Source organism: Coffea eugenioides, chromosome 3 (genome assembly GCF_003713205.1).
Source record: "Coffea eugenioides isolate CCC68of chromosome 3, Ceug_1.0, whole genome shotgun sequence".
Classification (NCBI taxonomy): Eukaryota; Viridiplantae; Streptophyta; class Magnoliopsida; order Gentianales; family Rubiaceae; genus Coffea; species Coffea eugenioides.
In genome coordinates, this window is record NC_040037.1 from 10,489,524 (window position 1) to 10,511,699 (window position 22,176).

Genomic DNA, 22,176 nt, shown 5'->3' on the forward strand with positions numbered 1-22,176 from the left:
TGTTAATTCTGCATCTCCAATATTTGAAACAAAGATAATAACAAAAATGGCAACCATACTGAGTTAGGTGAAGTGCGGTCCCTCTGCCAGTAGTGTGCAATCCACTATCACTAGTAAAGTAGAGCACACTATATAGTGCTTGATGATGAAAAACAAAGATTATATCCACAGGGGAAATGGAATCAGTTTCAAGAAAGCTTCTTTCCAGTCTCTTCTTTTTACTCCAAGCCCTCCTGTTTTTCATCATTGCTGTTTCCAGTGTCGATGATGCACACTCAACATGTAATGGTTCAATAGCAGAGTGTAATCAAGACTTTGAAACCCTGATGGATTCGGAGATAAGCAGAAGGTTTCTGGCAGAAAAGAGGTATATCTCTAATGGGGCTTTAAGGAGGGATGAGCCAGCCTGCAATAGTGGTGGTAGGGGTGAACCATATTCTTCAAGTGAAGGATGTCTTCCTCCTGAATCTAACCGTTATAATCGAGGTTGTTCTGCATATTATAAGTGCCGCCAAAATGCCTAGAGTACAGTAGACACATGATTCTGGAGATAAAAGATTATCATATTCTGCTTTTGCTATGTACAAATGGGGCTTTGTGCAACTCTTTGTACAAAATATTGATCGCCAAGAACTCCTAAAACATTCCATGTACTTTTTCCCAGAAACAGGAGCAAATCAAAGTTTCCTATTGTTTCTCCAAGTACCACCTACATCTTAGCTGGTCATATATGCAGTCACTTTTAACATCTTACTCGAGACATAGTCTAATCAAATCTACATGAGAATAGTTATTCTCGCCATCCTAAAGTTTAAATGGAGAGGAAGAAGAACAAGATTTCGGAGGGTAACACAATTGGATAGAGGAAGTACTCTTTGCTTGCTGTTCCATACCTGTTTTCTTCTCAACTATTTTATGGCTTTCATTTCTCTTCCATAGATTTTGCTCATTTTTCTCTTTCCAGGGAGTAAGATTGAAATTCGACATCTTTTTCCCAAAAAATTGTTTTGCTTCCTAATAATGATCATAAAGGTTGCTACATGAATAGCCTAGAAGGTCAAACAAATCTTCTCTGCTTTGCAGGAAGTACAAAATCCAGTACTCATGGAGAAAGAACAGAGACAAAGTGCAAAACATCAAAAGCTACATAAGTAGACCGGCAAGATCAAAATGAAATGCATTTGAGCCTCAATTAGAATTCTCTCAAATAGAAATGTGAATTTTGACGTAAAAGATGCCCACAAAGAGCACTTCACAGATGAAGAGTAAAGGTTCTGATGATAAAAGACATCTTGCAATCATTTGAGCAGACACTTTAGCTTTAATATCAAACTTTCTAGTTGCTGTAAACAATTAGACAACAAAATCATTAGCTTCCTTCACGTATAACCAGTAATTCACCTAAAATGAAATTTCCACACTTCTCGAAGATTAGAGGACCCGTCTGCAATCTCAGCAACCATTGTCGATGCCAAAACACCTAGGACAAGGAGTTCAAGGTTAATAAGGAAACCTAAAAGCTCACTTTCTGAATGTACTGGTGCAATAGCCTTAAGATCCTTGGCACATTAAGCACAATACAAACATTATGTTTCCCTTCTTTGGTGATGCCACTCTCTCTTTAAACAATTCTTTTGGATCCAACAAGGATATTTCTTCTTCCTCCCTGACCCCCTTTCTCAGTTTTCAGATATTTTACATTTTAGAAATTATCAATCTGAAAAAATAATAATTGCACAAAGGCCAGCTATTTCATGAGAGTGAAAGTGGTACATGGCATACAAGATACCGTCTAGATCCATTTGTATAATCCATGCATCAAGGTACTTATCTTTTACACAAAGAAAACTGCAAAAGAGGAAACACAAGATAAGGTACTGATGAATGTATAAATTGCTATCCCCTCCCTGCACCAAGATGTTCATACTAGGAACAGGAAAAGAAATTCCCTTGCATAGACATCAACCTAAACAATCCAACTTAGTGCTTGAATCATGTATGGGCTCAGGCATCATCACCTTAACTTAATGCAAGAATTTCTAAATCAAGGATCTATAAAAATTGACATATCAATAGCCATATAAAAGATAACACCTGGACCTAAAACAAAAATTGGGGAACATCAGGATGCTTTGTTCGCCATCTGGGAAATCAAATAACTAAACCTTTATAGAGTTCAGCAGAAGGTAACAAAAGAAAGTGTAGCTCACCATCTTTCTCGACAATAGAGAGAAACCTCCTTGATCCTCCTCCAACTCCAAAATAATGCTTCTTTGCTGCCATGTACACAACTCCATGAGGACTAGTTAGGCACTGACAAGACAAAAAGAAAAAAGGAGGTCAACAACAGAAAATCTAGAGATCTGAATTCAAGTATCTAAAGAATACACTTAAGAACCTTCTTAAGAAGTTGATAGAGCGTAGGAAGAGCGTAGATTGCATAAACTGTCTCTGCCATGAGAATAACATCATAACCACCTCCATTACCCACTTCTTGATCAGAGTTGATTCCACAGTCATCACCACGTACATAAGGAAGAATATTTTGGACTTCACTCCAGTCACCCGCAAAGAAACGAGTTTCTGTCTTAGTGTTACATTCTGTCATATCTGTACCTATGGACTTTGGCTTCTGTTGAATGTTAGCATTTACATTAGGAATGGTGAGACTTTGCAGGACCTCAGCATTAAAATCCTGGAAGTGAACAGAGCTAGATCCCTAAAACAGGACAACATTTAGATTCATTTAATATGCAGCACATAGAGCATTTTGGCAAAAACTATCTAGGAGTGATGAAATGTAGGTTTACCATAAGGCATGCAAAAATTCCAGGAAGCCCATGGCCACATCCAAGCTGAAAAGCTATTAGAGGAGAGTTAGCAGATAAACAAATACATGGTTACCGCCAATCAAACCATGATATTTACATCCAGTTACAATCATTTACAAATTGGTTTGACAAGCATAGGCACAAAAATTGTTCCAGTTTCTAGCTGAATTATGTTAAGAATTAACTTGAAGCAGAGCAAGACCATGAGAACGACTTCTTTGAGACAATGTTTTTTTTAACCAATAAGACAATTATATTTCTCTCCAAAAGTTAATATTTTATATGAAAGCATAGATGCATCAACAGCACAAGAATATCTTCCTCAGTCCGGATCCCTTGCCAAGGAGAAGCCCAACAGTTTAAGAAATTGGTTTGAGCATTCACCGTGAAAGAAATTCGAAAAGCAGATATGTATTTTGAGCCTAAAATCAAATCAATCTGCAGGAAAAATTAAAATAAGTAAAATTGGGAAAAATCAAGAAAATACCAACAGTTTAGGGGTTACTAGTTCCTATATGAGTGAATATTCTAAGAAGGATCACATCTAGAAAACCTCCTGCTCTGCTGGGTTCAAGAAAGTTTGATATTTTGACCAGTAGTTGCAACAAGATTACCATAAAGTGTTCTAGAGAAATTACAATAAATCGTCATGCAGAAAACTCAATGACTCACTCTAAAGACATAAAATCAAAGATAATCGCTGTTAGTCTCAGTTGATAGTTACACATACCAGCACCAAAAAATTACATCAATTTAACAGAGAAATGTAATAAAAAAAATTCAGAGAGAGAGAGAAGAACAGAAAAATGTAAAGCATTATTAAATATCAACCACAAGAATACTTTGATACCACCCAAAGAGCATCTCTGTTTTACATTTGAGCACAAAAATCAGTAAAAAATTGGCAAACAGCAACAAGGTTTTTGAAAAGTCATAGATAAACATGGCAGCAGAAGATTGTACGATCACCTCAGCAATTGAAGCCCACCTCTAAAACTCGCTTTCCAGCAAGTGACAACTTCCCATCTTGCATCTCTGATTGAAGAGTTTTCACTAAATCCACCGAACCTTCCCATAATTTCAACCCTCCTACAGAATAAATTACACTAATCAGTAACAAGACTCTAGGAATAAAAAAAGGAGCCAAGAAACAGAAAATTGCAAACCGTGTATGTGAGAGTCTGTTACAATGGCAGGCTCTTGCTAGTATGACAGTAAAACCAGAAAACCATAACAACCCCTAAAAAAAAGAAGAAAAGAAAAAGATGCAGCAAACCTTCATATTTCCCTGGCACTAAATCCAAATTAGAAAAGGCGTAAACCTCCTTAGTGTTCACCCTTCCCTGCAAGTAATGGACGCAAAATTAAAGCCATTCACATTCCTACTGATAAGCAACAATCAACATTCAACATATTTGAACCAATGCTTCATTTCGCTTATAGTACAACACACACAGACGCCAATCAGATACACACATGCACACTCAACACTCATCCAAAATTTCACACTTTTAGTACTATGTAAAGTTCCAAAAACGATAGTATTACCTTAATCAGTGTAATCCCATCAATATCTACACTTTCCACCGTATACTTCACATTTGATGATACCTACTCCAGATGAAAACATCCCACAAAAATAAATTGATAAATAGACTATAGAGGTATAAGGACTCATATACAAGCTCTCAATAAGGAAATAAACATCAGTTTCTTTAGACCAAAAAGAATCAAGAAATAAAAAGTACCTGAGAGGGGAGGACTTCAACGCAAGGAGGTAGAGGGGAAAAGGGTTTTTCCGGAGATTCAAGAAAATTTAAGCCAAACCCAGGTTGGGGATTGCCATCAAAAAGGCGAAACGTTTCCATTTTTGAAGAATTGGACGGCTGTTGCTCCATTGCAGAGAGGACACTCTGCAGCTGCAGTGAGTTTCTTGATTTCAGTGGGAAAAAAGAAGACGCAAGACCTGAGAGGGAATAAATTTTGTTGGGCTGAACTATGAGCCAATTATGTTTATTTTGTTATCTGAAGTTGGGCTTTAGCCCAATGGTTAAGATATAACTCAACTTGAATTACATTGTCTTTGGGTACTTAATAGTGTTTTAGCACTTTTAAGGATATCTGGTTAATTAGCAGGGGAGTTGGACACCCAATAGCGGATTTTGCCAAATAAATATTAATTAATTCCTAGAACTTTTCTTCGTATCCTTCCTCCACCCTCGGGCAAATATCCATCTTGCAATTTTTTTCTTTTAAAATTTTCCGGCAAGGGAGGAGATGGGATTTAAGAAATAAAGGAGGGAACAAAAAAATTTTAGCCCAAATTTTCTAATTGCTTGGGTTCTAAACACGATTTTACTAATACTCATGTGCAAAATTTATAATATTTCTTTTATAATAACAGATTGAAGAAACGATGTGTGAATTGCTGAATGTCAACTCGCATCAAGAAATTATGTTCAACACGGGAAAAGGGTAAATAATTTAACTGCCATGTAGATTATTATTTTTGCCCATGTCTAAATATGGATATCGCCCAAAATATTAAGGTCGCTTGAGTGTTATAATTTTGCAGCTGTCTTGCTTTTTTGTATTTTTTTTTTTATTGCAGCCCCATAGTTTTTGAGGAAGAATTTTTTTTGGTGTTTTACTTTGAGAAATTTGTACAACTTTTTTCTAGAAACAACTTCCATATTCATTGCTTCTTAAAAGGAGATTCAAAATTTGTTGTATAAGAAGAACTATATGTTTTATAACTTGTGAGTTTTGAGCATTTAATCGTGATAGCAAAACAGAAGGGGAAAACTAGTCATAATCATTAATGCTGTTGTGGTCTTACTTTATTGGGCGTCTAAGTACTCCACAAACTAGGATCAACTGGTTACTTATTAAACTTTATTTTTTATGGTGTAAATGAAAGGATTCCAGTGATCTCTTATTTACACTATCATCAAAACCACTCGATCTTTCCCTTCCTCAGTTATGTATTAAACTCTTTCTTCAATTTGCAAAAATTTTATTTGCGTGTATTTCGTTTCCTATGGCTGGAAAGGGGGTAAAAATGTAGACCTTCTTTCGTTTAAGTAATTTTTTCTCCTCTTTCATTTTGTTGAAATCCTTTGTGGTTTAGAAAGTCAGAATTCTCCTTCGTCACTTAAAAATATTTAGAGAAGCCCTAGTGCTTTAAACTGTAGTGGAAAATAGACGAGATTTGTTTACATTTACAGAAAGATTTGGAAATACCGTACTATCCCTTCATAAATAGCAAAACTCTTTTCTATTTTTTAGTTGTTTTTACTTAACTTTGCCTTCTATTTTTTCATTATTTTCTTCCTTACATAAACACTAGCAAAGCAACAAGCCCAGCATCATACCCCATTGAAGAAGGTACTTGATCGCCCAGACTTGTTAGCGAGCACTGTTCTCCATCGGAATGGCAATGGGGTTGCAAGTTAACACGTGGGGGAACAGGGAGTAAAGGGTGAGATCGCCTTAAACCCACCCACCTTTTGCCGGGTGCGGGCGCCACTGCCACCACCATAAGTGACAAGCTGGAAAAGCCTTAACGTGTATGTGTGTATATATATATATATATATATGTAGGGCTGTTAATCGAGACCTCTAAGTTGGATTTTTACAAGTTCAAACTTGATTTATGAACTAAGAGAGCTTTTAGATTTTCGGACTTTCAAGCTCAAGTTCAATTGAAAGACTCAAATTCAGTTCACAATTCTAGATGAGTTTTGGGTTCAATTCGAGCTCATAATTAAATACATATCTATACATAATATATATTTAATAATTATGAATTACTATAAATTTATATATAAGTTATTAATATTCTATGCTATAATATATAATTATATTATATATTTTTATGTATATAATAATATTTATACACCAATCGGGCATTAATTGAGCCTAAATCTAGCGAAGTCCAAACCCAACTCGCTCTTAATTTGGGCCTGATATTCAAGTCTAATCTCTCTTTAACCCAATTAAACATTAGGCTTAGCAAAACTTTTTTTTTTTTAGCCTGACTCGAGCTGTCTTAACCACAGTGGCATTATGCATATCAAGCCCCTACATTGCCTCTTATCTTTTTCTTTTATTTATTTTAACCTAAACGTTAATTTAAATTTGTCTTCTCTCTCTATTTTTTTTTCTTTTTGAATGAATAGAGTTTTCTCATTGTAATTAATAAAACTCCCACTAGATATATGGTAATTTGAAGTACTTTTTTCTGTCCCATTGAAATTTTATGTTTCTTAGTTTTACATGTTGTAAAATTTTTTGTCTCCAAAGGTCAAAACATATTCATTTACTTTTTCCCGGCTCTTATCATTGTCTTCATATCATGTGAATTTCAATTTTATAGGATAAAATTGGAAGAACGCAATGTGTATTGCTTAGACACTTCTATTTTTATAAAAGGAAATTATATGCATGTTTCATATTTGATGCAAAGCCCTTCAATCCACTTGGTTCATATTTTTGTTAACACCATTGCCATAATGAAAGAACCAAGCCTACAGCGTTTTTCCCCTATAGGCCTTTGGCAACCACTCTCCAAACAAAAGCTCACCACCTTTTGGTTGATCCAAAACCCTCACCATCCAAGTTTCATTTGGTAGACTTGACTAAAGTTTTAGGATTGATTTTGGTGGAGGTGATATTGAGTTCCACATACATTAATTCTAGACTTGACTAAATTTTCTGTATTGATTTTGGCGCAGTTGATATTGAGTTCGACGAGTCCATAAAATTAGGAATTCACTATTCTATGAGTGAATATCTTTGTGGATTGAAAGGTAGATAGATTAAGAACAGTCGTATTTGTCCTCTTCATTGATAAGACGCATGCTTGGAATGTACAATAAATGTCAAATATGGAGTGTGGACACGAGAAAATTTTCAAAACTCAGACAAAGTAAAGAAGTACATATTTTATGAATGTAACTTTTGATAAGGAATATGGATTAAGAAGGGTTGTATTTGTGATATTGACTTCCATGGTCCACAAATTGGAAATTTGCTATTTTGTGGCTGATATTGAGTTCCATGGTCCACAAATCTCTTTGTGGATTGAAATGTTGTATAGGAGAAGGAAGATGGATTAAGAATGATCGTATTTGTCCTCTCGATTGATAAGACATATGCTTGGAATATACGAAGTCAAATATGGAGTGTGGATACGAGAAAATTTCCAAAATTTAGACAAATTAAAGATGAAATGAAAATTTGCTATTGTGTGAGTGCATCTCTTTGTGGATTGAAATGTTGTAGAGGAGAAGAAAGATAGATTAAGAGTGGTCGTAGTTGTCCTCTCAACTGATAAGATAAATGCTTGAAATGTACAAGGTCTTGGAATAGACGAGATCAAATATGGAGTGTGGACACGAGATAATTTTCAAAATTTAGACAAACTAAAGAACGTATTTTATGAATGTAACTTCTGAGAAGGAAGATAGATTAAGAAGGGCCATATCTGTGAAATTGAGTTCCATGGGTCCATAAATTGGACATTTGCTGTTCTATAAACGAATCTATTTGTTGATTGAAAGGTTGTATAGAAGAAGAAATATGGATCAAGAACGGATCTTACTAGTGTGGACACCACACCACTAATCTTTTCAAAAAGTTAGGGTCCTCGAAAGGGGTAAGAGGGTCCTTGAAGAAGAACTTTGACTGTGGTGTGTTTTTGTTTATTCCCAGGGTCTTAAGGTTCTTGTCCAATCAGCGATTGCAATTACTGAGAGTAGTTTACGTTCGAATTCGGGGCTTTTCCAGTTGAGGTACTATCGAATGCCGTCTAATTGAATAAACTGGCACAATTTTGGTGTACACTAATAGATTTTTGGTATAATCGTGAGTTTTGCACCAATTCAATTATAAATTATATTTATATCAAAATTTTATTAGTTTACACAATTGGAGAGAATTGGAACTAGAAAGGCTCTATATCCTTCATGTCCCATATTAGATGTCAGCATGACCCAATTCGAGCCACTCAATTTAACTGAAGTTTCAAGTTGACCCCTCTAATAGGACCATGTCAGCTCAGCCCATTTGGACTGCTAACCTAAGACGGCAATTGTCAATATAATTGTTGAGAAACTCGGTCCGGCCGTAAACGACTGTATATGATTCATTACATGCAACTATCAATAGTCAAACGCGAGTTAGGTTTAGTTGGTAAGGATGAATTATTTCTTTATAAAAAGTCATATATTTGGAGTCAATTGTCGATGTGAAAATTATATTAATGAATAATTTATAAGAATTCCTATACCAATCCATGGTCCCAATAGCACGTTTTGACCTGCGACAATAATCAAAGTTGTATCCAACCAATTTTTTTTTTTTTTTTGAAAAAAATCAAGAAAGGATAATAGAATAGAACCAATATTAAGTTCTTATAATCTGTTATCGTGTTTGGCAACAAAAAAAAAAAAATTAAGTTCTTATAACCCTCTCTATAAAAAACAATGGCTACCAACAGCAAGGCTCTCGTCCCTATATTTTTCTATCTCTTCTTGATCTCAACTCAATCAATTGCATCTTCAACAGCGAGAAAGATCCTTGGAACAAGTCCGTCCCACGTCATAGTTCTAAAAGTCCTTCTTTCATTTTTATGGATTACTGATATTCATGATTGAAAAAAAAAAGAAAAAAGATTACTGGCATATATGTACTCATCACCTAAGAGTCTTTATATTTTGTGATGGCATATTATTTCCTGTCTACAACTTCCACCCATGAGAATGGAGTAGATATGGTTGTGTTTGTGTATTTTCAAACAAATTGAATTCTCGGCTCTTGCTCGTAAAAGTCCAACCGTCAAGATCAATATAGGTGTTGTTGGTTTCAAACAAGTTGAATTCTGGGCCCTTGTGCCCCAAGGTCAACAGTTATGATCAGCTTGACGTAATATTGGACGAGAAAAGTCATTGTTGTTTTCAAACAATTTTTTATGGCGGGCAATTGTTAGTAAGGTCAGATGATAGGGTGCAATTTTATTATTTATTTTATTATTAATTTTTCTTATTATCTGATTCGATGTGGATTAATTGCTGGATTCTATTCATTTTTAGTATTTGACATTTATTTCAGGGAATAGAACAAAAATATGATAACAAGTGCCAATTTGACAGAAAAGGAGTGCAAGTAGCAGCGCTTATCCCAGGGGCAATTTTGGAAAAGAAAAAAAATCTTTGACCCTTTCTTTTGGCAACGGCTGAACCGAAGACGGGGGTGTTCCTTTCCCTTGGGAGCCGCCGCAAGATGATAGGAATTAGACAGGGATAGGCATTAAGGCTTTTCTCCTCGGATGTCAGGAGCAATTAGGAGATTCCATCATTATGTGTAACTTTCGTCTTCCTTTCATTCGTTCGGACGAATTTGGCTTTTCCAAACGAAAACAATGGCCGCGGCTTTCTCTACACTTTTGCTTGGTTTTTTGCATCAAATATGAACTAATTTTCTTACTCTAGTCAAGGAACAACGGAGGACTTGGTTTGCCTAAAAATATATATATATGGAGACTTGACCAACGAATGCCTCGAGGAACTTGTTAGGCAAATCCTTTGTTTATAATTCTAATCAATTGAGGCATTTTAATGCTAGCTATTTTAGGGCTATCAATATATAGTATTTAGAAGTAAGATGCTAATATCTGCATTTAGGTGATTGAAATAAATGTTGACCACGAGTAGAAAGATAAATTTTTTTGAAAGGTTTCTACTTGGAATAACAATGTCATAGATAGCTAGTACTTTTTTACATGAAAAATTCACAGATTATTTCATTCTAGTTTTGATTGTTTATTATTTGGATGCAAGTTGTGAGATATTTTATGATCCCTTTAGAATGACTGCACCTATAAAGATCACGGCATTTTCAAGCGTGCCAATTATTGAAATAGGAGTTTATTTGGATGATTTATTTGAGATAATTTCTGTAGCACTTTTTGTAGTGTGATGAATGTGAGATGAAAAGGTGATTAAGAAGATAAAAAGATGATTGAAATTTGTTAAGCAAATTATTTTACTTGAAATTAGCTCAATCCCAACAAACCCATAATCGCTGAGAAACTCGGTCCCGTCGGTCCGGTCATAAACGGCTATAAAAGTATCTGGTTCGCTACCTACAATAATCAAGAAACGAATATTAGAATAGAACCAATCTTAAGTTCTCAACACTCTCTATAACAAACGAACATGGCTAGCAACAACAAGGCTCTGATCACTGCCCTTTTGTTTCTCTTCTTTCTCTTAACTCAACCCATCCTAGTTCCTTCATCAGCAAGAAAGATCCTAGAGACGAGTAAGTCCCACTTTTGCAGTTCTAAAATTCCATCTCTCATATTTATAAATTACTGATAAAAATGATCAGAAAAAGAAAAGAGAAGAGAAAAAAGATTATTGGCATATCTGTACTCATCATTTAAAAGTCTTAATTGTCTTTGTAATGCCTTTACTGACATATTATTATTCATGTTTACGTCTTCCACCTGTGGGGATGGAGTAGGTAAGGCTGTGTGTTCGGTAATGTGCATCTGTCGTCATTTTTACATAATTTGGTGTATATTTGTATTATTATTTTACAGATTATGTGTGTTTTGTTCGTGTATATATATATATATGTTCGTGTATATATATATATATATATATATATATATATATACATATAATCTTTTAAGGAGTACAACCATGTGTCTGCGTGCATTCCAAGTTTTATAAAAATCACAATAATCGAAGACAATTGGATAAAGTCAAAACAGTATACCAACTAAAGTTTAAACTTGTCCGGTAGCATATCCACATTTCATATGCAGAAACATTAGATAGAGCTAAGTTGTTAGCATCTGTGGTTTGAGCTATTTAACATGCCTTGAAAGTTGAAAAGCTTTTCTTGCACATTTAATGGATTGGGTCATGGATAAGGTTCGCATGGTTGAAAAATCAGTTTATTAATTAATGGATCAAAGGATAAAGTATAGTAGTTGACTTGACAAAATAATTCAAAAAATTCGGCTTACTCATTCAACTTTTTTTTTTCTAATTTTCTTTTTGACAGCTATTTCAGATGGAAGTGCACCATTTTCCAAAAAAAAAAAGGAAAAGAAAAATAAGAAGAAGAAAGAAGTGCACTACTACCATTAATTTGGTTTGGTTAATCTCTTTTAGTTAGTCAAGGCGAATTAACAGAACGGCTAAAATAGAGCAGTTTTAAAAAATATATAAATGAATTCAATTAATTTTGTTACTATTAATGCACTTTGAAATTAAAAATAAGCGCATGTTTAGATTCTTTAAATTGATAACGAATTAATGATAATGTGCCTGTGATCTATAATCTATTGCAGATTCTGTTCTAATGTGACAGAAACTGCGATCATTTATTTTTTATCCTGTGCTTTTGAAATTGCAGATGAATACGGGAGTAATGACAAGGTACATGCGGCTAAGATGTTTGAATCCTATGACTATGATCCCTCTCGGCCGACTGAGGGAATCCCGAGCCCGGTCCCAATTGGGTTTCCCTGATCGGAGACCGTGAAAAGCAGTTCGTAGAAGTTGATTGACATCTCCTTTTAAAGTTGATCGACCAGACACCTGAATACATTAAATTACTTATACTACAATTGTAACATAACATTACATATTACGTTCCTTCAAGAAAAAAAAAACATTGCAAATTACGTGGAAAAGACCTTTTGCTATGTTTACCAGCAAAAGAGAGGTAGGTGCTAATAAAATGTATATTTCAAGGTATCACTTCGAAATGGGCAAAAAACTTAAAATGGCCCTTGAATTATTAAGTTTGTATGCTTTTGGCCCTTCAATTATTAAAGATGCCAAGTTACTCATCAAATTTATAACATGTGCATATTGTTGGTCCTTCCTTTTATAATTGATATTAAGACTAACAAAACCAAGGATACAGTTATAGGATTGAAGATTTCTCAATTACCTTGAGACAAGTGTTAATTTTTCAGTAAAACAAAATCTGAAGTTGCTAAATAGCGGCAATTGTATTTGCAAAAGAAAAGAAAAATCCACCATAAATGAAGTAGACTATGCAGCTAAACATGTGTATGACCGTAATCATTGCCCAAGCTGTTAGCTATATCTTTGTCAAGTATTTCCAAGCTTCAATATTTATCTCTTTAATTCTGTCCATTCCATCTTTATGACCAGCTGCATCAAAGCTCTTAGCTGCCTGCCAGAAGTAATTACTAAGTAGTAGCCCTGGAAAGGACAGTTTAAACTTGCTCTAAATATGCTTACAGCAGTATCTTGCATCAGAGTATGGTTTTAGTTCTTCATATGCTAAGTTTAGACCCTACATTTAACATAATTTAATTAGCGCAAACAGAAGATTGGCAGTTAAGTCATATCATAGAAGAAATGGGACATTGGTAAGTAGAACAAAAAGTACCTTTTGTCTATCACTCATAAATGTTAGAGGCAATTGGTTATCAAATGGACCAAAGCATTCTTCAAAGAAATGAAAGAACCATGACCAAGTCTCTTTGTTTTCACATTCAGCCGCAACAATCGCAAGAGAGAATATGTTGTTATTCCTATCCAAAGGCACAGCAATAAGGAACATTCCTCCGTATGGTCCTTTGAGGTGGCAACCATCAAAACCAACAAATGGCTTGCAATATCTAAGAAATCCAACCTTTTGTGCTTTGAAACTAATAAAAAATCTCTGAAATCTTGATTCCACCAAGAGATTTGGCCTATCAAAATGAATCTTGCAAATGCATTGAGGGTTACTTTTCCTTCAAATCTTAGCATACTTGGGCAAGTTTGCATATGACTCATAGTGTGTATCATGTATTAGGGATAATGTATATCTCTGTAACAGAGTTAATGTATATCTCTGTAACAGAGTTGGTTATCAGTTTGAATTGGTAAATAGATATCTAGCTGATTAGGCGTTATCCTTAGCTGTACTTGTATTCAAATAGGATCAGTAGCTATCGGTAGCGAGATCCACGGCTTGGGCTGTATGTATATATCCTTGACGAATGCGTAAGAAATAGGGATGAAAACTTCTTCCGCTGAAACCTTTTCATGGTATCAGAGCCAAGAAGAAATTCGGATTCATTGATGGAACCATAGCACAGCCAGATGAAGATTCTGATGAATTAGAAGACTAGTGGACAGTGAATTCCATGCTTATATCGTGGATGATGAATACGATTGAGCCAACGGTGCGATCTACTTTGACACACAGGGAGATTGCAAAGAACTTGTGGGAAGACATTAAAGAATGTTTCTCAGTGACTGATGGTGCACGAGTGCAGCAACTGAAGACAGAATTAGCAAATTGCAAACAGTAAGGACTCTCCCTTATGAGTTACTATGCTAAATTGAAGCGACTGTGGGAAGAACTGGTGAATTATGATGCAATCTCTACGTGCAAGTGTGGGGGTTGTACGTGTAATGTGGCAACTGAATTAACAAAGAAACGAGAAGAAGAAAAACTTCATCAATTTCTGATGGGGTTAGACGATGCATATAGAACAGTGAGATCAAACATTTTGAGCACAACTCCATTGCCTGGTGTGAGCAAGGCGTATTCCTTGATGTGCCAAGAAGAAAGGGTTCGAAATATCTCCAGGGAAAAAGAGATTAACAACGAAGCGGCTAGCTTTGTGGTTCAGGCCAAAACAGGAATCAAGGATAGGAGTGCCGTTTGTAAATACTGCAATCGCGAAGGGCATGATGCTGACGGATGTTTTCAGCTGATTGGATATCCCGATTGGTGGGGTGATCGACCTAAAATATCTGGTTCGGGTCGAGGAAGACAGACTGGAGGAAGAGGACGTGGCAAGATGTCAGGAAGAGGACGAAATGGGGCACGAGTTAATGCAGCTCAAGTAATTGAAGAATCCACTGCTGCAACAAAGGATTTTGCTACTCTTAAAGGACTGACAAATGAACAATGGGCAGCAGTTGTGAGTTTGTTGAACGCTTGCAACTCAGAATCAGGGAGTAATGAGAAGATGACTGGTAAGGAAAACTTTATCTGGATAATTGATTCTGGCGCTACACAACATATGACAGGAAATTCGAGCTGTCTATCTAGCTTGAACCAGATATTAGGCTGCCCCATTGGCTTGCCTAATAGAGAACAGGTGCTGGCATTGCAAAAAGGGTCGATTCGGATGGGACAAAATATTCAATTAGACAATGTTCTTCATGCTCCGGGATTACATTGCAATTTAATCTCAGTATCACAATTGGTTGATGACTCAAAATGTAATGTGTTGTTCACTGATAAGCTTTGTTTGATACAGGACCGCACTTCGAGGATGGTGATTGGAGCGGGTGAACGATGCAAGGAGCTTTATTACTTCAAGAAGGAGACGCCAGTCCAAGCACTTCAAACTCGGACGTTGGATTCATGTGATCTTTGGCATCGGAGAATGGGGCACCCGTCTTCAAAGGTCGTAGGTTTAATTTCTGGGGTTAAGATTCAATTAGGTTCAAATGAAACTTGTGATGCTTGTTTCAAAGCTAAGCAAACGAGAGAAGTATTTTGTTCTAGTGATAGTAGAGCTAGTGAAACATTTGAATTGATTCATTGTGACTTGTGGGGACCATATCGAGTCTCGAGTTCTTGTAATGCATCTTATTTTCTTACGATTGTTGATGATTTTTCGAGATGTGTGTGGATATATTTGATGATAGATAAAACTGAAGTTGGCCATATTTTGCCAAATTTTGTTGCTATGGTTCAACGACAATTTGTTAAGAATGTTAAGATAGTTCGTAGTGATAATGGCAGTGAGTTCGTCAGTTTGAAGGGATATTTCTCTGCTAAAGGGATAATCCATCAAACGTCATGTGTGGGAACGCCCCAACAAAATGGACGAGTGGAAAGAAAGCATCGACATATACTGAATGTGGCTAGAGCTTTACGATTTCAGGCCAACTTACCAATCAGATTTTGGGGAGAATGTGTGTTAACTGCTGGATATCTGATTAATCGTACCCCTTTCTCAATTACTAGGAGGAAAAACACCTTATGAAGTGCTATATGGTCACTTGCCTGATTATCGGTCAATTCGTACATTTGGTTGCTTGTGTTATGCACAGAGTTTGAGTCGTACGAAGGATAAATTTGCTCCTCGAAGCCGGAAGTGTATCTTTGTGGGTTATCCGTTTGGACAGAAAGGTTGGCGGCTGTATGATTTAGAAACACGAAAGTATTTTGTGTCTCGGGATGTTGTATTTTGTGAAGATGAGTTTCCATGTGCAGTTGACCACACACCTGATCATGTTCGAACCTGTACGGATAATTCCATAGATGATTACCTTGAAGAGGAGGTAGTAGGTCAGACAAGAGACAAGGAAAAGGAGCAGCCTGCTCATGTTCGTGAAACTCATGAGCGTTTAGATTGTGTGCCGCATGACAATGCCAACGTAAGGCAGGGAGGTGTAACAATTGAACCTCGAATGGAGAACGTAGAGACAGTAGAAGGTGTGACAGCACTTGGTCGTGGCCTTCGTTCCAAGAAAGTCTCTACACGGCTGAAGGATTGTGTGACTTATGCAGTTCAAAGTGCAAGCCCCTCTGCAAGTTCAGCCAATCCATCATCATTCTCAGGTACGTCTTATGACTTAGCTCAATATGTTGATTACACAAAGTTCTCACCAGGTCATCAAGCTTTCTTGGCAGCCATCACAACCAATTTTGAGCCAAGATTTTATCATCAAGCGGTTAAAGATGTCCGATGGAGAGAAGCTATGCAAAAGGAGATTGATGCACTCAAACAAAATGGCACATGGACTCTTGTTGACTTACCACCAGGGAAGAAAGCAATAGGAAGCAAATGGGTGTACAAAATTAAGTATAATTCTGATGGGACCATTGAACGATACAAGGCGCGATTGGTAATTCTTGGCAACAACCAGGTTGAAGGGATTGACTACAATGAAACCTTTGCACCAGTAGCAAAAATGGTTACGGTCCGTACATTTCTCTCTGTGGCAGCAGCTAAAGGATGGGGACTTCATCAAATGGATGTTCATAATGCCTTTCTCCATGGAGACTTAGCCGAAGAGGTTTACATGAAGCTACCTCCTGGATTCCACACTGACCAACCCGGGAAGGTGTGTCGCTTGAGAAGGTCCCTTTACGGTTTACGACAAGCACCACGTTGTTGGTTTGCAAAATTGGCTGAAGCTCTAAAACGGTATGGTTTTCTTCAGTCACAGTCTGATTATTCCTTGTTTACCTTGATACGAGATGGGATCCAGTTGGCTGTGTTAGTGTATGTGGATGACCTTATTATAGCTGGAAACAAAACGCATTTGATCAATGCATTCAAATCATACTTGCGCAAGTGTTTTCACATGAAAGATTTAGGTGTTTTGAAGTATTTTTTGGGCGTTGAAGTAGCTCGAAATGCTGACGGGATTTTCTTGTGTCAACGGAAATATGCTTTAGATATCATTAATGAAGCAGGATTGTTGGGTGCTAAACCTTCGAAGTTTCCTATGGAGCAGAATCATTCTCTCGCTTTAGCCAAAGGTGATTTGCTGCAGGATCCTGATCAATACCGAAGGCTGGTAGGACGTTTGATTTACTTGAGCTTAACTCGGCCTGAGCTGTCCTATGGTGTGCATATTTTGGCACAATTTATGCACCAGCCACGGAAAGAGCATTGGGAGGCAGCCTTGCGCATAGTCAGATACTTGAAAGGTAGTCCAGGACAAGGCATTTTACTCAAAGCTGATTGCAATCTTGAACTGAAAGCTTATTGCGATTCGGATTGGGGAGGTTGTCCATTAACTCGGAGATCACTTACAGGTTATTTCATCTTTCTTGGGACCTCTCTGATTTCATGGAAGACCAAGAAACAACATACGGTTTCTCGCTCTTCTGCTGAAGCGGAATATCGCTCCTTGGCCGCCACGGTCTGTGAATTGAAATGGCTAAAGGGTTTGTTATTGTCTTTGGGAGTGCATCATGATCAATCTGCTGGAGTATTTTGTGATAGCCAAGCTGCGATGCATATAGCTGCAAATCCTGTCTTTCATGAACGCACCAAACACATCGAAGTTGATTGCCATTTTGTTCGCGATGAAATCCAGAAAGGTATGATCAAAACGGTTTATGTTCGAAGTCATGACCAGTTAGCAGACATTCTAACCAAAGCTTTGGGTCGAGATCAGTTTGAGTTTCTTCTTCGCAAATTGGGCGTTCGTAATCCTCACGCTCCAACTTGAGGGGGGGTATTAGGGATAATGTATATCTCTGTAACAGAGTTAATGTATATCTCTGTAACAGAGTTGGTTATCAGTTTGAATTGGTAAATAGATATCTAGCTGATTAGGCGTTATCCTTAGCTGTACTTGTATTCAAATAGGATCAGTAGCTATCGGTAGCGAGATCCACGGCTTGGGCTGTATGTATATATCCTTGACGAATGCGTAAGAAATAGGGATGAAAACTTCTTCCGCTGAAACCTTTTCATCATGTGTCTCTTCCAGTGCCCTTGTCTTTGCCCTCCAAATCTACATCTTGCTAGGATGCACACCATATTATTTGATACAATCTTAGCATAGACACTTTCTGTATTCATTTGAGGATGGATCCAAAGAAGTGGAACTAGTTTCTTAGCAATCCAATCAAATGTAGCCTCCACATTCCTATTGTTCATAACACAAGTGTGTTGAGGTGTGTAAGACTTAATTTGAGAAATAGTTGTTTCACCAACAAGAGAAGCATGGATTCTCCATGGACAGCCTTCAACAGCACACTTAGCAGTACATCTTTTCTTTTCATTTTTCAGTCTTACTATGGGTAAACCTTTTTGGATTGCATAATCCTTCAAAGCAGCCCTAAAAGCATCAACATTGGTGAATAATATATTCTTCTCAAATTCAATATCCTATCTTGGATTATAGGTGAATATTTTTGCTCTTAAAGCTGCCCTATTTGGATCAATTTCTTCCTCAGATTCAGAATTCGGAATTATATCACCTTTATCATTCACCTCATAATCTGAGAAGGCAATATCACTCATATCAAATGATTCATGTACCTCACTGCAATTGCTTAAGCTATTCTCTTTGTCATTGTTTGCTTCATACAACCAAGAATCATCATCACCTGAAATGAACACTTCATCATCCCTTTCAATATTTTGCAAATTAGGTTCAACATTTCGAGCAGTCTCCTCAATTCTGAGATTCTCTTAGCCACCACCAAAGTTGTTATTGTTGTTCATCTCAGGCATATTAAATGGAATTACATCCATATGGTCCACAAACAAATTGATCACCAGCTCATTTTCATGCACCTTAAACATTTCTATGACTGCCTTATCAGTGTTGGCATCCATTGTTGTAGCATTTCTTGAAATCCCACATCTCACATATAGCAAATAATTAAGATTTTCAGGTAATTTATGAAGTGCTTTCTTATAAACATCATTTAATAGTTCTATATAAGAATACTTATCAAGATCCACATTGGGAATCCTGGTTCTTCTTCTTTTCTAGTGAACTACAATGTCATGTGCAACCACAAGTGACATCTTGTTTTACCCAAATTAATTATTAGTATCACAATTGTTACTTACTAACATCAAAATCTAAATAATGAAGTAAAATATTCTTTGTCATATAATAAAGCCTCAGAGCAGCTTTCAAAATACAAAAAACTCCATAATCCATCATAAATTTTTTCTTTTCATTTACCCACATCAGATAGCTTTATTATTCCAGAACAACCTCAACTTGTCTTTCATTCTTCGATTACCATCCTTTGTTACTCAACAAGCTCTACATAACTAGTACAAGCCATTTATCTACTAAATGAAATGAACAAATACTTTTAACTAAAATTCTATTGAGTCACCAAATATCTATATTTTAGACAAAAATCAAGAAACGTGATGTTGATCATCAAGTAAAACTCATTACAATACAACTTTCCCTCTATAAATCATTAAGCTCTATGAACATCAGTTGCACAAAACTCCATCAAATACACCACATGCATGCATTATTAGTCATAGGTTTAGCATAAAAAACATCAACATAGACGTGATCTAACCTTAAATCCACTATCCTATTTTGCCGCCTAGCTTTTGAAGCAATCTCACAGCCATATCTTCATCTTATAATATTAATAACAGATTATATGCCACAATAACAACGATACAAATCATTCACATGCACTATTAGTGCCTATTACTTGTAAATAAGTGATAGGTTGCATTTTTGTCATTAATTTTATGATTATTTCCCTCTTTTATTTTACCAAATATTGTGTTAATTAATGGATTCTACTCATATTTGGTTAATGGTACTAATTATAGAAAAAGGAGCAAAATGTGATTAAAAGTGACAATTTTTCAGTTAATTTGATGGTGGCACGTTCGGGACCTGTTTCCAAGTTCGATTCAAACTCTAGGCAGCCTTAAAGAAAGATTTGGAGGAGTTGAATTCTAATTATTAGTTTATGGTTGAATTAGGAAATTTGAAATACTTTTTTTTGTGGTTTATTTTTCTATTTAGGAGACTAGTTTTAAATAGTAGTAGACTGGAATTAGGAAACTAGGAGAGAAAAGGCCAGATTCCTGTTTGATTAGGATTTCGGCCAAAAATAAAAGCATCAGGACTCTTTGCTTTGCAATAGGAAGGGACGGTCGCTTGGCTAGCTCTTCATTAGGTTTTAGAGAAAAACAATTGTAGGGAGAAAACTATACGCAATTGTTATCGATGGAGTTCTGCGGATTTCCCTTAAGGATGTATAGCTAAATCTCCGTTTTCTAGTCGAAGGTCAACTTGAAGATGTGGTGCCAAACATCTGTGAGATCGAATTAGTTTTATTTATTTCTTTTATTCATTGGTATTTATACGTTTTCTGGTTTAACTTCTTATGATTGTTTTGTTATTTGAATGTCAAGGGTCCGATATTCGAATTAATCCAATAATCTACTACCAATTTAACCAGTTAAATCCATAATTGTTTGATTGGTTAATACTAGTGGCGACTAGCATGATTGGTCCCATGTTAGGGAAACATATGATCTAATTTAAGCAAACCCTCGTAGCGTGTTTGTTAGTTAAGGTTGGATTTTTCTAATTCTTAATGCAATTGAGGAATTGAATCATGCGGTCGTACCTAGGGTTATTTTTTAGTTAGAAAAATAGTTAACAGTCGTATCTTGACTATCGAAAAAGTAAGGAAAAATTGGTTGTTTATCGCGTGTATGGCAACTATAACCAATCTATTAATGAGTAATTGAATTATCACTGTATCAATGATCAGTTGAATGGACCGTGTCTGAAAAGTTGTACCTTTGGCTAGAGTCGTATCTATTGTTGATTAATTCCTATTTTTTTTCTTGAGTTGCTTTTATTTAGTTATTTAGTTATTGTTATATTTTTATAAAAATCCCCCCCATATTTTGAACTTGATGAGAAACGAATTTCTCCAATCCCTGTGGATTCGACTTTACTTATCACTGTATACAAAATTTATACTTTATTTGAACAGGTATTTATTATTGCACGGGCTCAATAACCTGTCAATTTTTGGCACCATTGCTGAGAACTAGTGTCTGATTAATTTGTTTCTTTTTTAGTTTATCTTGTTTCTATTTTTTATTTTTCTTTTTTTTTATAGTTTATGGTTGCTAACATTCGGTATTTTGGTGATAGACTGGATTTTATTCCTATGAGGCTTGTGCTTTTTTTGATGATCAACATTCAGATTCACTGAGTTTTCTTATAGAAAAAATGGTTGCTGCAACCTGTGAAATTTGTTATGCCACGGATCATTCAACCGGTATGTGCCTTGAATTTCAAGATTACTTGAATGCCTTAATCAATAAGTTTGGAGATTTTTCACTCCAATTTCAAACGTGGTATGACCCTTAGTCAAATGAGTATGATTAAGAATGGTGGAATAATTCCAACTTGAATTGTGCAAAAGGGTCAATCGATTTTCAATATCAATATCAACAGCAACAGCCATCATCCATGTCAGGTATGTCTCTTGAAAAAATGATAAAATCACTAGCTGCTAATACACATCAACTTCAACAGGAGACAATGGATTGTCAACAACAAGAGTCTCAAGAATCATCATTCATGTCAGGTATGTCTCTTGAAGAAATGATAAATAATTTTCAATCGGAGACACAAAGGTCGATTAAAAGGATGGAAGATGGAGGGCATGAATTGGCATCAACACTGAGCAAAATTGATTTCTCCAATTTATGAAGAATTGCCCTCACAGACCATCATCGACCTTAAGGAAGATGAGAATGTAATTGTCCTGACAAGTGACACAGAACTGCAAG

General features: G+C 36.1%; 2 protein-coding genes across 2 annotated transcripts; one reads left to right on the forward strand and one right to left on the reverse strand.

Annotated features, from left to right (window-relative positions):
• The first annotated feature begins 176 nt into the window (after nucleotides 1–176).
• Nucleotides 177–524, forward strand: LOC113766016 (protein RALF-like 32). The gene has a single exon (XM_027310248.1). The coding sequence runs from the start codon at nucleotides 177–179 to the stop codon at nucleotides 522–524; it is 348 nt and encodes a 115-aa protein (XP_027166049.1).
• A 603-nt stretch (nucleotides 525–1,127) lies between these two features.
• LOC113764532 (histidine protein methyltransferase 1 homolog) lies at nucleotides 1,128–4,784 on the reverse strand. The gene is made up of 8 exons (XM_027308453.1): nucleotides 4,580–4,784; nucleotides 4,380–4,442; nucleotides 4,108–4,174; nucleotides 3,820–3,920; nucleotides 2,811–2,855; nucleotides 2,399–2,719; nucleotides 2,211–2,313; nucleotides 1,128–1,480 (listed from the first exon to the last, which is right to left on the reverse strand). The coding sequence occupies exons 1-8, from the start codon at nucleotides 4,727–4,729 to the stop codon at nucleotides 1,398–1,400; spliced, it is 933 nt and encodes a 310-aa protein (XP_027164254.1). The 5' UTR covers nucleotides 4,730–4,784; the 3' UTR covers nucleotides 1,128–1,397.
• Between the last annotated feature and the right edge of the window lie 17,392 nt (nucleotides 4,785–22,176).

Bases quoted from the DNA above. Each gene is read 5' to 3' on its own strand.
- LOC113766016 (XM_027310248.1), top strand. From the start codon at position 177: ATGGAATCAGTTTCAAGAAAGCTTCTTTCCAGTCTCTTCTTTTTACTC.
- LOC113764532 (XM_027308453.1), bottom strand. From the start codon at position 4,729: ATGGAGCAACAGCCGTCCAATTCTTCAAAAATGGAAACGTTTCGCCTT. The intron at 3,921-4,107 runs GTTTGCTGCATC...TTTATTCTGTAG, and splicing joins AGTGCCAGGGAAATATGAAG to GAGGGTTGAAATTATGGGAA. The intron at 2,314-2,398 runs GTTCTTAAGTGT...TTGTCTTGTCAG, and splicing joins TCTATCAACTTCTTAAGAAG to TGCCTAACTAGTCCTCATGG.